Source organism: Heptranchias perlo, chromosome 30 (assembly GCF_035084215.1).
Source record: "Heptranchias perlo isolate sHepPer1 chromosome 30, sHepPer1.hap1, whole genome shotgun sequence".
NCBI classification, from domain to species: domain Eukaryota; kingdom Metazoa; phylum Chordata; class Chondrichthyes; order Hexanchiformes; family Hexanchidae; genus Heptranchias; species Heptranchias perlo.
In genome coordinates this window covers 22,288,269-22,304,839 of record NC_090354.1, presented here as the reverse complement: position 1 = coordinate 22,304,839, position 16,571 = coordinate 22,288,269, and the positions used below count along the sequence as shown (strand labels likewise).

Sequence of the window (16,571 nt, the reverse complement as noted above, 5' to 3'; positions counted from 1 at the left end):
TTCTGAATGTATGGTTTCACTTCCTTGACAGATCAGCAGGGGCACTGCTCTATGCTCCTGAGCAGGTCTCTTGCATCGTGGTTGCTTGTTGTACCTTTCACAGCTTTGGGGTTCAGAAAGGACAACATGGAATGGCACAAGGAGATTGGTATGGATGCAGATGAAGCTGGAGACCAGGAGGATCAGTACTTAGAGGACTTTTCCATGTTGGCTGCATGGGACGTTCATAGGGAGGTCGTTAGCGAACATTCTCTTCATATTAAAGTGGTAACCATGCAACATTCCATCACAATATCTCCCCAGTATTCCTGACAACTCCAATCATTCCATACAGAAACATCTGTCTCTCTGGCCCCCATAAACAAATATGACGTCACCTCTAACGGACCTCATCGAGCGACAAAGTGTAAGATACATATTTTAAAATTAGTGCTCAAAACTACTACTTTTATCACTGCGCTTCCCCCCCGGATGTCTAAATGGCTTTTCTAATACCTATCCTCATGTGTCTAGATGCTATCTGAGGGGCCAGCGTTGTAAGAGGTAGTTGGCTGCTGTTCTGGTACCAAAGGCTTTTGACACTGAGATGGCCCACATCTTATGACAGCTGAGTCTTGGGAATATGGGCAGCCTGGCCCTGTCTCCCAACATGCTCTTTGAACAGGCCTCTGAAGGGCTAGTTTGGAGGCCTGGCTTGTGTTGTTAATCTGAGAAACAGACGTGAACTGGAATTGGGCCCAGGTTGTGGGTGGCTACTGATAAACGAAATGGCAGATCTAAAAGTTCCTGAAAGCCCTGAGACACTGTCTCCTGCAAGCCAACCCCAAGTGTCTGTAGTTTCTTCTTTGGCGGATCCCGTCCAGGAGGATGTGATGGTCGGTAGAATCCTGGGTTTGCCCCCTTCTGCCATTACTTGCCTGAGGCTTTCCTTGTGAGCCACAAGTGAAGCCATGATATGTTGAGCAAGCACAAACAAATTCTTTGGTACAAAATCACTACATTCTGGCAAAAGCTAAAGGAGAAAATACACCACTTACCTGCTGTGCTTTCGAGAATCTGTGACCACCTTAAGTTGCTTCAGACTTAAATCGAGCAGCTAAAAGTTTCTTTCTGTCCTACCTCTAGGAATTTACCCTCTTGTTATAAAGGAGCTGCACTCCTGGCCTGCATTCAATATTTAAAGGAGCTAACCCCACGAATTCTGGCCTGGTCAGCGGCGCAATTTACCTGCAGGCAGATGTTCTGCCACACGAGCGGTACTGCAGCGCAAACAGCAACACAGATTTTTGAGGCCCTTGTGAGTTATAAATTAGGAAAATTCTTTGGTCCTCCTCCAGTGCTAATTTGGGTGATACTACTGCTGGCAAGAATCCTTCCATCCTCCCTCCCCCACCCACTCACCCACAAACAAGAACTTCAAGTAATTAAGCTCATAGTAAAGGATTTTATAGGGGATTCTGCAGCTATGATTACACCTTTTGCAAGTTTACTGCATAGCAGGCTTGCTTCATCACCATAAGATGATGTAGCTGAGGTCAAAATAAGACACAATTTTTAAAGACCTCATCACACTTGTGGGTTAGAGTTCATTGAGAATGCTTTCCTGGTACAGCGGTTGCCCTAGATTTGATGGCATAATCTGCTGCCCTTGATATTTCATGTTTCAAGGCAGCCTGCAAACTATTTGCTTGAGATACCTTTCAATGTTGAATTTGTTTTGTGAGGAGGTGTAGGTGTTGTTAATCTAATCTGTGTGTACACAGTAACAGAACAGATTTTATTCTTGACATTTTGCACTCCTATAAATGGTTGAAGCTGCTCAAAAAGGAAATGTTCAAAATGGTCATACTGACACAAATCATTCAGGCAATCCCCAGTGCTTCTGTGCTGCATTTTTTATTTCTTTGTGCCTGCTCATACCTCTTGGACGTGGAACATAAGCAATTTCCTTGTAGGAGCAACTTACTCCAGATTTTCGAAAGCACCTATCACTGACTGCAGCCTGCTTCTAACTGTAACTTCAGCACCTGTTCATCCATTGACAACTTGAGAATTGGTTTAGCAGAGTGCCACTATCCAGTGAGGGGGTGGAATTTCTAATAAATAGAAATTTTAATTTGAATTCTCATGTTTATAGGCATTCACTTTCAGAGGTCTGGGAACAATCTGTAGAGCTCTAACTGGCTCCTGGTGTTACGGGAAAAAAAATGATACCTTGCCCTGCCTGTATCCATAGAAAATTCTTTATGTACCTTGTATATGGTGGCTGTAGCACCAGAGTTCAAAAAAAAATTGTGAAACTAGTTCAATTCAGTTTCCTGACTCAATGGTATACCAATAGCGACCCCCAACATTATTGGGAATAGACCAAATTCATAAGCTTAAATCAGCTGTTTATTGCTTTGGAGCATACTCTAAGTTCTTCAATTTATAAACAGAAACTTGCTATATTAAAATGCATCTCACATAGTAACAAAAGTGACAAAAGAAAAAAAAAATCTTGTTAAGAAATGAATGGGTCAGAATTTACTGTGAGCGGCAAATGAATGGCACTCGCCATTTGTTGGACATGCACATGCCCATAGACTTTCTATGGGCTTTCGCGCTGAAAGTTGCTGTAAGCTAACGATCCAAACAGCAGGGCTCCCTCTACAAGGCGTCTGGGACCTGTGTGGTCTCCTTAACCAATGGGATTGAAGAATCGTTAATGACCAACGCAGAGTTTGAACTAGGAAGTGTAGGTTAGAATAGTGAATTCAGTGTCAAATCAGGTACAGAAATCTAAATAGAGAGGAAAGAAAGATTGGCTTGAGAGAGAGATAAGAGACAAAGTAAAAAAAAAACTTAATTTAAAAAAAAAATCTCCAACAACAATTAAAAACTAAAGGAATGAGACTCCACACTTACGAAAGTTAATTTTCAGTGCCAGCGAATTGGCAGTAATTAAGACTTATCACGTTGTTAAAAGGATACTTAGACTGGAATGGACAAGCTCTAACTTTTTGTGGTGAGTTTAGTCCGTATCTACCACGTAAGTACAGGAATATCATGTCGTTCAATGTATTTGAATGGTGAGTTCAGACAGCGAGATGCTGTTTTCGTGAAGCTGATGGAAAGGCAGCACATCTCTGACAGCAACTTCCAGATTTTTGAGTTTAACTGCACATGTGTTCTTGCCAGAAGTTGCTGTCCGATTTGTGCATATATAACAGTCACCACTGTTACTTTCACAGTATTTACACAGTAAATTCTGGGCCAGTAACTACATGTTAATGTCTGGAATGTGCATTGAATTTTTTTGCATAAAACAATTAGTGCTTTACTTTGGGTAGAAATTATTTAAATAAGGTGATATTCTTGCCAAGTAGTCAGAGCTACCATTAACTTTTGAAGAGATGAATTATCAGCAGAGCATACTTTCTGAATCAGGGTATTTGCTATTGGAGTGATCACTGGTCCTTTCTGACCCAGTCCCTACTCATGTATGGCCTCTGCTGTCAATTTTGGGCTCTGGAATCAAACCAATGTAATTGAGCTCAATATTAAGTACATAGGATACTGCATGGCAATTTCTTACCAGCCAAACATACACTCTTAACTTTTAATACTCCAAAAAAGTGTATTTGTCAGCCTTTCCTTGGAGCAGGCGCAAACATTCAAAGAACATGCAGTTCAGGCGGGAGTAACTTCATTTTCCTGGGTCTCCAACTCGATGGAAGCCCAAGTGGAGCGACACTCACAACTGGCAAGCCTTAGTCCTTGTGCCCAGGCCCCCAAAGATCAGAGGATCTTGGGGGCAGGCAGTGATGATATGGAGGGCCCAAAAAGGTAAGGTAAATGCCTTTCATTTTTAATAGGTGCAGCAATGGGATTTTGGGACTTGAGGCCTTCTAGCTGTCGTTTCTGGACAGTAGCCATGTTGCTACTGTAGACCTCTAAGGGATATAACAGTGTTTAATTTTACACCCCTGCTTTCAGACGTGGTCCTGCTAAGCAATGGACCTGTGCCGGGTAACAATGGGCCCAAGATAACGTCCTGAACCTGAAAATATAGATAGGTTCAGGCTAGGTGGAGCGCACTTTGAGTGCACGCCACTTGACTGGCACCCAAAACAGCAAGGTAGGCAGAAGGAGAGGAAAATCAGCCCCTATGTATTGTAGATCGCAACCTGAAAACCAGAATTTAATCCTAAACTTATTACTGAACTTTAAAGTTCTATAACTATAAAACAAAGTCAACTTAAAAGGACTGTTTTGAGAAGTGTTCATATCACTAAAACTACATCATGCAAGCTTGCTGAAATCAAGAGGATGACTACTTTTGTATTTGAAAATATTGCAGTTAACACACTAAACTTTTTTTTAAAAAAAGTTAATTTGGGGGTAAGTGTACAGTCTGTTTTTCCTATTAAAAAAAAGTACATTGATCATTATTTTTATATATTTTTCTATATACACAAACAATCTAGTTTAGCCTAAGACAGTGGCCAGGGAAGGGGTTGGAATCAGGAGCTAGGCCTCTGATAACTTCCTCCTCCTTTGAGCAACCCACCTCGTTCCACCTCTCTTGCCTTTCCTTTAAAATCTTCATTGTCTACTGCTCCCATCCAAGTTCCACCCTGAGCTTCTCACCAAAATATTCTCTCCTTTCCTTCCTCAGCCTCTGCACTGAGCAGATCATTTTCATTGATTTCAAACACCATCTCAACTCCCCATGCCCCGTCTCCTCTAATTTCAATGCTCTCCTGTCCTCTTTAAACCTCTCCCTCCATATAATCTGTCCTACCCATATTAACGGCTGCCCCTCAACCTTGCCATTTCATGTGGTCTCACAAGGCCATCTCCAATCATTTCCTTGTGTCTTTCACCACCCACATCCTCCTATCTCCTTCCAACACCACTTCCTTCTATATTTGCCCCTGGAAAAAACTTACCTCTAAATCATTTACAATTGCACTTTCAAGCTGCCAATTACCGAGCCTTAGGTGTTCCATTCACTGGTACTCCAGCCATCAATCTGCTCAACCATTCCTTTATCTCCATCTTTGATTTCTTTGTCCCCTGCAAAACCTTTACTCTCTCCCCCCGGTTGTTGCCACTAATATGGCCTCCATCGTCGCTCCCTTCAAGTCCAAGAGGTGCACACTTGAGCGTATCTGGCACACAACTAGTTTAGCCATCCATCGCCAGATCTGGACCACATCAAGTGCTCTGCGGCCTCACTACCCACTACAATAGAATCATCCTGGAGAGCAAAGATAACCGTCCTGGCTTCTCTTCACTACCAATTGACTCCTTAAACTCATCTCCCTTGCCCCCTCCGCCCCTACCTTCAACAGTGCGAGGGATTATGGACTTCTTTATCACTAGGATTGAGACCATCCATTCAACTGCCTCTGCTGCTTCCCTTCCTTCTCCAGGCACAATAAGCCAAACCTTCCCCCAGGATACCACTCCCCACCCTAATCCTAAACCCACGTCTCTCATATCGCCTCTCGTGCCCTCTCTGTCAGCTCATCTTGTCCATGAGACCCTCTTCCTGACCCCTGGATCCGGTCACCAAACTGCTGATCACCCAGCTTCCCATCCTGGCCCCCAAGTAGCTGACAATGTAAGTACTTCCCTCTCCTGAGATACTGTCCCCCATCATTTCAAAACTACCGTAAGCACTCCCCTCCTCAAAAACCCCACTTTTGACCCCTCCAACACCCCACTTTTGACCCCTCCAACCTTGCAATCTGCTGCCCCATCTCCAACCTCCGTTTCCTGTCCAAAGACCATGAACACTTTGTCATTTCCCAAATCAGTGATTATCTCTCCCGCAACTTCCTGTTCAGATATCTTCAATCGGGTTCCGTCCCTGTCACAGCACTAAAACCAAAGTCATATGACATCCTCTGCAGCCGACCACGCCATCCTCCTCCAACTCCTCTCCTCTTGTCCAGCTCAGTGGAACTGTCTTCACTTGGTTCCACTCTTACTAATTTAATCAAAGCCAGAGCTTCTCCAGCAAAGTCTTCTCTTCCTGTCACCTCTGGAGGCCCCCATTGATCCATCCTTGATCCTCTCCTCTTGGTCATCTAAATACTGCTCCTTGATGACATCATGCACAGATATTGGGTCAGCTTCCACATGTACTCTGATGATACCTAGCTCTAACCCTCCACCACTTCCCTCGAACACTCCACTGCCTGAGTGTTATCAGATTGCTTGGATGAACTGCAATTTCTTCCAGTTAAACATTGGGATGACCAAAGCCATGGTCTTCAGTCCCATATCCTGGCCACCAATTCCATCCCCCGCCCCACCCATTGTCTCAGGCCGAACCATACTGTTGCAACTTTGACATCCTGTTCAGCTTCCAACCCTATATCCTCTCCTTCACAAAGATTGCCTGCTTCCACCTCTGAAACATTGCCCATCTCTGCCTCTGCCTCAGCCCATGTACTGCTGAATCCCTCATACATGCTTTTCTCACCTCCAGTCCTGACTATTCCAGTGCTCTCCTAACCAGCATCCCATTGTCCACAAACTTTTGTTCATCCAAAACTCTGCTGGTATCCTATCCTACATCAAGTCCTGCTCACCTATCATTTCGTGGCTTCACTGACCTAAGTTGATTCTTAGTCTCCCAACGTCTCCAATTTAAAATTCTCACATTTTTAAATCTTTTCATGGATTCATCCCTCTATACCTGTAACCTTTTCTATCCCTACTACCCACCTCTTCGAAATTTCTCCGATCTAGGTCCCATGTTCTGGAATTTCTTCCCTCAACTCCTTGGTCTCTCCACCTTCCTCTCCTCCTCTAAGACCCTCCTTTAATCCCCACCTCTTTGATCAAACCTTTGGTCATCCATCCTAATATCTTCTCCATGTCCATTTTTTGATAGCTCTGTGAAGCGCCTTGGGACGCTTTCCTACAACAACTACTTGCATTTATGTAGCGCCTTTAATGTAGTAAAATATCCTAAGGCGCTTCACAGGAGCGTTATCAAACAAAATTTGACACCAAGCCACACAAGGAGGTATTAGGATAGGTGATCAAAGAGGTAGGTTTTAAGGTGCGTCTTAAAGGAGGAGAGAGAGGCAGAGAGGTTTAAGGAGGGAATTCCAGAGCTTAGGGCCTAGGCAGCAGAAGGCACGGCCGCTAATGGTAGAGCGATTAAAATCGAGGATGCGTAAGAGGCAAGAATTGGAGAAGCTCAGAGATCTCTGAGGGTCGTGGGGCTGGAGGAGGTTACAGAAGTAGGAAGGGGCGAGGCCATGGAGGGATTTGAAAACAAGGATGGGAATTTTAAAATCAAAGTGTTCCCGGACCGGGAGTCGATGTAGGTCAGTGAGTACAGGGGTGATGGGAGAACGGGACTTGGTGCGAGTTAGGATACAGGCAGCAGAGGTTTGGATGAGCTCAAGTTTATGGGAGGCCAGCCAAGAGAGCATTGGAATAGTTCAGTCTGGAGGTAACAAAGATGTGGATGAGGGCTGCATCCACATCTGCCTGGGTGAGCTGAGGCAGGGGCAGAGACGGGCAATGTTATGGAGGTGGAAATAGGCGATCTTGGTGATGGAGCGGATATGTCGTCGAAAGCTCATCTCGGGGTCAGAGGACACTAAGGTTGCAAACGCCCTGGTTCAGCCTCAGACAAATGGCCTGGGAGAGGGATGGAGTCGGTGGCTAGGGAACAGAGTTTGCGGCGGGGACCAAAGACAATTGCTTCGGTCTTCCCATATTTAGTTGGAGGAAATTTTTGCTCATCCAGTACTGGATGTCGGACAAGCAATGTGACAAATGAGAGACAGTGGAGGGGTCAAGGGAGGTGGTTATGAGGTAGAGCTGGGTGTCGTCAGCATACATGTGGAATCTGGTGTGTTTTCGGATGATGTCGCTGAGGGGCAGCGTGTAGATGAGAAATAGGAGTGGGCCAAGGATATATCCTAGCGGGACTCCAGAGGTAACGGTGCGGGAGTGGGAAGAGAAGCCATTCTCTTGCTATGTCTGGATAGATAAGAATGAAACCTGGCGACTGTAGTCCCACCTAGCTGGACAACAGAGGCGAGGCGTTGGAGAAGGATGGTGTGGTCAACTGCGTCAAAGGCTGCAGACAGGTCGAGAAGGATGAGGAGGGATAGCTTGCCATCGCCACAGTCACGTTTGTGACTTTGATAAGGGCCGTTTCAGTACTGTGGCAGGGAAAGATGGGCACGGATTTGGGAGGAGACAACACGTTCAAGGACTTGAGAGGAAAGGGAGTTTGGAGATGGGGTGGTAGTTTGCAAGGACAGTGGGGTCAAGGGTGGGTTTTTTGAGGAGGGGTGTCATGACGGCAGATTTGAAAGGGAGGGGGACAGTACCTGAGGAGAGGGAACCGTTAACAATATTAGTTAACATTGGGGCCAGAAAGGGAAGTTGCGTGGTCAGCAGTTTAGAGGGAATTCTACATTAAAGGCACTATATAAATGCACGTTATTTCTTGCTAGTTAATTTCTCTTTTTAATCCCTCTCTCTCTTGTATTATATTCAGTTACATATCTGACCTGTATTTCTACAGCCATTCAGTAATAAGTAAGCAACTTCAGATAAAAGAATTCTTCTTGTTCCATGTTGGCCATATAGAGCCGGCTCAACAAAATTGTGGAGGTGAGAGGAATTCTTTAAATATGCCCAGTAAGGCAGAGTTTACATAGAGTTTACCGCACAGAAAGAGGCCATTTGACCCAACTAGTCTATGCCGGCGTTTATGCTCCACACGAGTCTCCTCCCTTCCTACTTCATCTACGTCTATCAGTATATCCTTCTATTCCTTTCTCCTTTATGTGCTTATCTAGCTTCCCCTTCAATGCATCTATGTCATTTGCCTCAAACTACTTGTGGAAGTGGGTTTCACATTCTTACTACTCTTTGGGTAAAGGAGTTTCTCCTGAATTCCCTATTGGATTTATTAGTGACTATCTTATACTGATGACCTCTAGCTTTGGACTCACCCATAAGTGGAAACATTTTCTCTATGTCTACCCTATAAACCCTTTCATTATCTTAAAGACCTCTATCAGATCACCCCTCAGCCTTCTCTTTTCTAGAGAAAAGAACCCCAGCCTGTTTAGTCTTTCCTCATAAGTATATCCTCTCACTTCTGGTATCATCCTTGTGAATCTTTTTTGCACCTTCTCCGATGCCTCTATATCCTTTTTATAATATGGAGACCAGAACTGTGCACAGTACTCCCAAGCGTGGTCTAGCCAAGGTTCTATACAAGTTTAACATGACTTCTCTGCTTTTCAATTCTATTCCTCCTAGAAATGAACCCCAGTGCTTGGTTTGCCTTTTTGTGGCCTTATTAACCTACATTGCTACTTTGTGATTTGTGTATCTGTAGCCTGAGATCCCTTTGCTCTACTACCCCATTTAGATTCTTATTATCCAAGCAATATGTGGCTTCCTTATTCTTCCTGCCAAAATGCACCACCTCACACTTATCTATATTGAAATTCATTGGCCAATTACGCCCATTCTGCAAGTTTATTAATGTCTTCTTGCAAACTAACGCATTCTTCCTTTGTGTTAACTACACCCCACAATTTCATGTCGTCTGCAAATTTTGAAATTGTACTACTGATTCCCGAGTCAAAGCGTTGATGTAAAGTGTGAACAACACTGATCCCAGCACCAATCCGTGTGGAACACCACTTCCCACCTTTTGCTAGTCTGAGTAGCTACCCGTAACCCCTACTCTTCTGTTTTGAAGCCAGCTTGCTATCCATTCTGCCACCTGTCCCCTGACTCCACATGCTCTGACCGTAGTCATGAGTCTACAGTGTGGTACCTTATCGAAGGCCTTTTGAAAATCTTCAAGATAATGAAAGGGTGTGATAGGGTAGATGTAGAGAAAATGTTTCCACTTGTAGGGAGTCCAAAACTAGAGGTCAGTTTAAACTGAGCTAGGTGTTTATTACACAGGCCATGATAAATATTTATGATAAATCTTTGAATTCAGGTCACAAAAGGCCAGACTATTCTGACAGAAAATCATTTTGCCTCAAAAACAGTCATATGGGGATTTTCAACTCTGTTTAATGCTGCTAAAATAGGCGCTAGGCCTCCAGATTTTGTGTGGGGATCTCTTGCTTCCGATGAAGCAGGAAGTGCGCCATTGTGAGTCAGGAGTGTTTTACATTTCTAGGGCGCCTGTCTGAAACTGGCAAGCATAATAAATATATGTAAATGAGGGTCTTGCGCCTGCTTATGGACTCTGCTGCCCTTTTGACTTCCTGAGCGCTGATTTGCTCATCCTAAAACCCACCCACAAATCCTGGGTGGGGACAGTCAGGAGGAATGCTGTACCAGCAAAGGGATCCTCAGCTGCAGTTAGGTAAGTACCTGTTTTAGAGTGCTAGTGGGCTTTTATGTCTTCCTGCTGTCGCTGACTGCAAAAATTGTAGCAAGCTATACACTGAAGCTAAGGACAATTTCTGTCCAGGGGCTACTGCACAAACTTCATCTGGCCACATGAGTGTGCTGATCAGTCTGCTGTTGTAGCTGGAGGCCCAGGAGGAGGAAAAGCAGAAAACAAGGGTAAAGAGACCTGCAGTTGCGAGGAGAGGAGGGTGCATGACACCTTACCCCACACAAGTTTACACGACAAACTTAGTACCTCTAGTTCAGTGAGGAGCAGTGCATCTGGTGACTCCCACTTCACCAGGGAGGCAGTTACAGATCTGTGTCACTTACAGCATTAACTGTAGTCCAGCACTGGGTTACACACTTCATTGCGTCTGGCTCTGGCAGTTGGTGGTACACAGCCATCGGTGCTCCTTTAAAGGCTGGGCCCTGGAGGTCTTCATCTGTGCCCTCTACAGCAGAGCTAGGATGCGAGCTTGCCCTTTGGTGAGATTGTTCCTGGGACATCCTTTTCCCCTGACCTTGTTCCTGCGCAGTTGTCCTCTGTAAATCTCCCAGTGCAGACCCCTCTAACTGACTCTAAAGAAGTTAGGGAGGGTAGGATTTTGACTGCTGGGGCTACAGGTGGTGCATAGCTAAGCAGAGAGTAAGAGAGGTGTGAATAGCAGCTCAGGTCAAATCATTGAATTTTTTTTCGACATAGCTGCCAGGTCCTGGGTGCACTGCTACATGCATTCACCTCTGACCACCACTGCCTTGCTACATTCTTTAGCAACCGTCTTCCGTCAGCAGGAAACAGGAACTACTTCCTTCTGCTTACCTCCTCAACAAAGATTCCAAGGCATTGTTGGAAAATGGAGGGGGCCTTGCAGAACTCATATTGACTGGTGCTGACTTTTGAGCTGGTGCTTGCAAGGATAAGATCGAGTGATGGTGCACCTTCAAGATGACTGTCCTCCTCTTCCCATGCTTCAACAGGGCCTGTGATTTGCCATGGGCCTGGAAAGGGACAAGGGTTAGCAGTTAGTCTCAAGGATAAGTAGTAGCAGATGAGTGGCAGCTCAAAGAATCACCAGGTCGTCATGCAGAGTTTGTGAGGGAGAGAGTTCAATATGAAGAGAAAAGGAAGGTAAGATGGCCAAGTACCCTGTGGAACATATACCCCAGCCTTGTCACCTGGATGCCCACTATATCAATGGTGGCATCTTCCATTGGGGACTGCACTTGAAATTATGGTGATCTTCCTCCTGTGCATGTCTACTCCAAATTATTGTGTGCCAGCTTATCCTGCAAGAAAGGGAGTTTGTTGGTGTGTGACCTGATGAAGGGTTGTGGAGATGCGTGTGCCAAAGTATGAGTGTTGTGTGAAAGATGCTACAGGTGTGGAGAAGTGAGGGAAGTAATTATGAAGACAGTAGCAGGTGCAGTGTGTGCAAGTGGCAGCAGAAGGAGATACAATGAAGTGTGCTACTGTGATTAAAGGAGCATGATGGGAACCTGGGGAGAGTAGGCTTATGACTGCTGTGAGTACAAGTGGTGCATAGCTAAGCAGAGAGTAAGAGGTGTGAATAGAAGCCTTACCATAACAGCTCTGGTCAAATCATTGAATTTTTTTTGTCATAGCTGCTAGGTCCTAGGTGCATTGCTACATGCGTTCACCTGCTCAGCCACCTCTAACCACCATTGCCTTGCTACGTTCCTTGGCAATCTTCTTCTGTCAGCTGGAAACAGGAACTACTTCCTCCTGCTTATCTGTTCTACAAAGACTCCGAGGCATTGTTGGAAAATTGAGGGGCTCTTTCAGAACTCATACTGACTTGTCTGTTTCAAGTTTGAAGTCTGAAGCATGCAGTGCAGTCAAAGTGCACCTGCCCTTAAAGAGGTGCAGAATGCCTTTTAAATTGTCACTCCTACCCAAAATCCCACCTCCCCCCACCACGGTCGAGCTGCCAGAAACCAGTGTGCGTAGTGCGGACAGCTCGCCCACCATATGGAAATAAGGCACATACCTGAAAATAGTTTATGCCTCTTGTGCACGTCGTCAGGCAGATGCCCACTTTGTGCCCGTTTTAGGTGCAGGTTGAATTATCCCCCCCCCCCCCCCCCCGTAGTAAAGGTTTACCATAGCCATCAGTCATGTTAAATGTCTAATTGCACTTTATACTAGCCTATCGGACACCTTAGAGAGTTTTTCTGATTTCGTTGAAGCAGTGCTATATGGAGAATGCAGATGTAACCTGCATTATACCTTTTGAAAAAGTTTTGTAATGACTAATGTTTATATCTAGAACATTGCATTTCAGCAGTTTTAAGATTTTCAGTCTTGCATCTGGATTCTCTGTAGGTACCTCAGTATGAAGAAAATATAGATTCACATCAGTCCTACACTGCATCAGTGTCGACTACTCCTGATTCCTCCTTGTTCTATGTCCCTTGGTCAACATCTGGAGATGATTATAAGCAGCTTGCTGGATCTCAGAGCAACCCTAACCGGTATGAGGATTATCTATTTCCATAATTAAATGATGTAAAAAAAATTCTGATATTTAAATATTGTCATGTTTTGAAGGCTGTGGGTTATTGCCATGGTGATATCAGAAGTGAGGCCATTATTCCACATTTGGGACAATTAGTCAAATCCCTGGAGCTTTAGTTTACCAAATCAGTGTTAGCTTCATTGTACCCTTGAGATAAATCAACTTATTTTAAAAATGGGAAATATTTTTACCCGTTTTGCAATGTCGAACAATCGTCTTCTCTACCTCATATTTCTTGTCACATGATGGATCTTCAAAGGTATTAAATAAGTTTTCTATATGCCAGACAAAATTTTTTTGCACTGTTTATTCAGTGGGGTAAAGATTAACATTGCATTCACAGTAGCATAGCATAGAAACACTGTAGAATATTGTGAACATGTTAATGGGGTCTAAACATTTTTTTCTCAAAACTTCATAAAACTATTGATATTGGGACTGATTCCATGGTCTTTGAAAAATGGTTCCACAGTTGGTGCGTGCAAAACTGGAGTGGGGAGTTAACCTTGTTGTTTTAATAATTTTACATATGCTCCCTGCAGCTTGAGCCTAATGCAGGGAATGTAATGAAGAGGGGTGGGGCTGCTGAATCCGAAGCAGGCAACCACTCAAAATTAAAGGTATGTGGTTACATATAAGGGGATTAAAATCCTAGAGTAAGTCTGAAAAATGGTCACAACAATTTACAACCTTTGCAAAGGCTGAATGGGAGGGAAAGAGTTGATGGCCAAAGTCGAAAAGACAGACAAGGCAATGTGGAGGCACGACATGGAGTCTGGACTAATGGCAGAGCAGTGCTGCCCCCCAACCCCCTGTTTGATTAGTGGCAAAGTGAACATTCTGCTGCATGAGTTAGGTGCAAGTAGGTTTGCCCTGTTTGGCATTCCAGGACACTGTCCCCAGAGAATGGCAATGTACCTTTGCCTGGCAAGAGATGGTGGCCCCAATATTCCTGCCTGCAGGACCTGGAAACAGGTGGTGGAGAAAATGCCACATTTTAAGGAATCCGGTAAGATAAAATTAAACAATAATACGGATGTACCAGGTAGATGGCAGATGCCACAATGTGTAGCCTGACAACCTGTTTATTGCTAACCCATGCTAGGCTTTCATGCATCCTTATAGCTCTTTCATTTCCATTTCATGCATGCCCTTAGGGCAGACAATCAAGATGCAATATACAATTGACAGCTGTGCCACACTCATCTTCCAATGGTTTCAGGTTGGACACATTGGTGCACTTTTCAAAGTGACCCTTGCTCTTTGGGAAATGCACCATTGTATAACTCAACATTTTGATTCATACAGTACCTGATATTTCAGTGCTGGTTGGGAAAGAGTTATAGATGTAACAATTGAGGGCATTGGTGATATTGCCAACCACTGGTAATGTCTGTATATTGCAAGTTTGCTGTAAGTGTTCTTGCTGCATATGACACAGCTCTGTCCTGCTAACCTGTAGCAAGCTGAGGCATTTGTCCCAGATTATTGGCAGGTGGATGTGCCATTGTCTGCATTATAATCTGATGCCCGCTGATCTCCTTGCCATGTCTTCTTTCATTCTGTACTACCTCTGCTACAAAATTCTGTATTTGAAGTGTTTTAAGAACAAATTACTCTTAAGAAGTGAAAGATTGGCTTGCCTGTCTTTTTATAAAATTAAAATCCAGGGCAGGCAGTGTCTAGTGATCAATTGTCTTGGCTTCCCTTGTCTTCCTTTAATGTTGTGCTCCTGGAAAGTGTCTCTCGCACCTCCGTTGGAGTTTATTGCCTGCTCAGCGTGACAGCCTGGGATGAAGATCCTAGTACCAGATCGGCATTTGTAGTCCTTAGCAGATGCAGATGTGGGCTTACTGATAATCAAAGATCCAGGGCCAATTGAGTGTCAAAATTTAGGGCTAGATCAACAATAGAGATCCAGGACCTGGTTGGAGGCTGTAGCCTAATCAGCACCTGGATTCTGAATATGACTGACAAAATCCTGGATGGTCTGGTCATATCTGGAGCAGTCTGGCGGTTGAAGTCCAGGGATGATTGCTGGCTTCACCCCACATCGGGAGAGGTCGTAAACTGAAGAGTCAGTACAGTGGGTCATTATCACTCAGTAAGATTGATGTGTTTTCAGTTGCTTGTGAGTGGACTGAATTGCAGTGTAAAACACCTGTTATGGGAGTTTGGATTGAGTAGCAAGTTTGGTGTGATCCTCTCTGCAGGCACTGCTTTAGAGATACATTTGGATTGGTCTGATCCAGGCTTGATGCTGACGGGCAACAAGGTTCAGACAATGGGATCCTAGGTTTTATCCGAATTTAATATACTCCCTGCATATTTGCCAGGAATGCAGGAAAGGCTACGGCAGCATTTGGGGGGGAAGGGGAGAATGAGGACTGCAGCAACTCTTAAAAAGCTGCTGTTAATTTTTTCTGCAGGCTGACTGGTCTGCCACAGTTTTGAAAAAGGTGTCAGGAACATATAGTAGAATTTATCCGTTTAAGGATGAAAGACTAGATATGCTGCTGGAGGAGCTGCACTAGAGGAAGGTGGCAATTTTAGGGGCCAAGGGGAACCCTCCCACCTGAGCTAATATGTAGCAAGCATGGGAGGAAGTGACCTTTTCAGTGAATACAGTCTCCCACATTCATAGGTCATGCAAGTAAATGAGAAAGAAGTTGTTGTCTGGTCAAAGGAAGTTTAAGGTACAATTATTTAAATTGTGCCTAATGAAAGAAAAGGAATGCCTGGACTATCCACCAAGTACTGACCCACAACATGGTGCCACATCAATAAAGCCTGGAATTCGCATGTCCTACATCTTCTATCCCCTATCTACCCACACTGTAAAACTGCAGATCATAATTGGAGACTCCCAAAGGGAAAGACATCTCTTGTCTTGCACAACTTTTGCATGTTCTGTTATGAAGGGGTGAGAATTTTGATGCCATCAGAGCTACAAGGTGGAGGTACTGAATGGACCCTCGCCACTTCTTAGATGGGGGTCTGCTGCAGTTTGCAGTGAAGCTACTACATGCTCCTTTGGTATCTGCAATGAAGAGAAAACTTCCCTGTGTTGCTGAAAATGAGAGCTGTAGACTCGAGAGTCACACCTGTCAGCTGCCTCACATACGTAGAGACTGATCTTAGAGCCTGTACATAGGTATGTTGTTCCTCAGAGATCCTTCTTTTCAGGCAAATATTTGAGTTGTGGGTCCCACAACTCTCTTCTCTGGGAAGGTGGCACATTCTCACCCATTCCCCACTACTCCTAGCTCTGTCATGCACTGTGAATCACACAATGTCACTTCCTCACTATTATTATCTAATTCACCCCCCCCCCCCCCAGGTGAAATGATCTGAGCTAGTGTGTTGGAGTGACGAAACAAGTAATGCAGGGGGTTAGTTTGAGGATGTTGGGGCAAAGGAACATGGGTCAGGAGGTTTCTATCACTATTTCCCTTATTATGTCACCTCAAAAAGAAGTGTAAAATCAAAAAGCCAATTAATTCAATCTACAAAAAAACTCCCCGAGCAACAGAAGGTAGCTTCTATTTCATCTTAGGAGTCAATAGGGAAGGATACTGAGGCTCCTGAAAGTGCAGAGGCGTGTGATCACGATAATATCTAACCATAGAGCTGAGT

The 16,571-nt window shown here is 44.4% G+C and overlaps 1 protein-coding gene across 1 annotated transcript in view; it reads left to right on the top strand.

The window, feature by feature from the left end:
• LOC137300072 (meiosis-specific coiled-coil domain-containing protein MEIOC-like) overlaps positions 1 to 12,916 on the top strand; it is a 33,676-nt gene extending 20,760 nt beyond the window's left edge. The window contains exon 3 of the mRNA XM_067969169.1: positions 12,743 to 12,916. Coding sequence (XP_067825270.1) covers positions 12,743 to 12,916 — 174 coding nt within the window. The remainder of the gene's footprint in view (positions 1 to 12,742) is intronic.
• Positions 12,917 to 16,571: the final 3,655 nt, after the last annotated feature.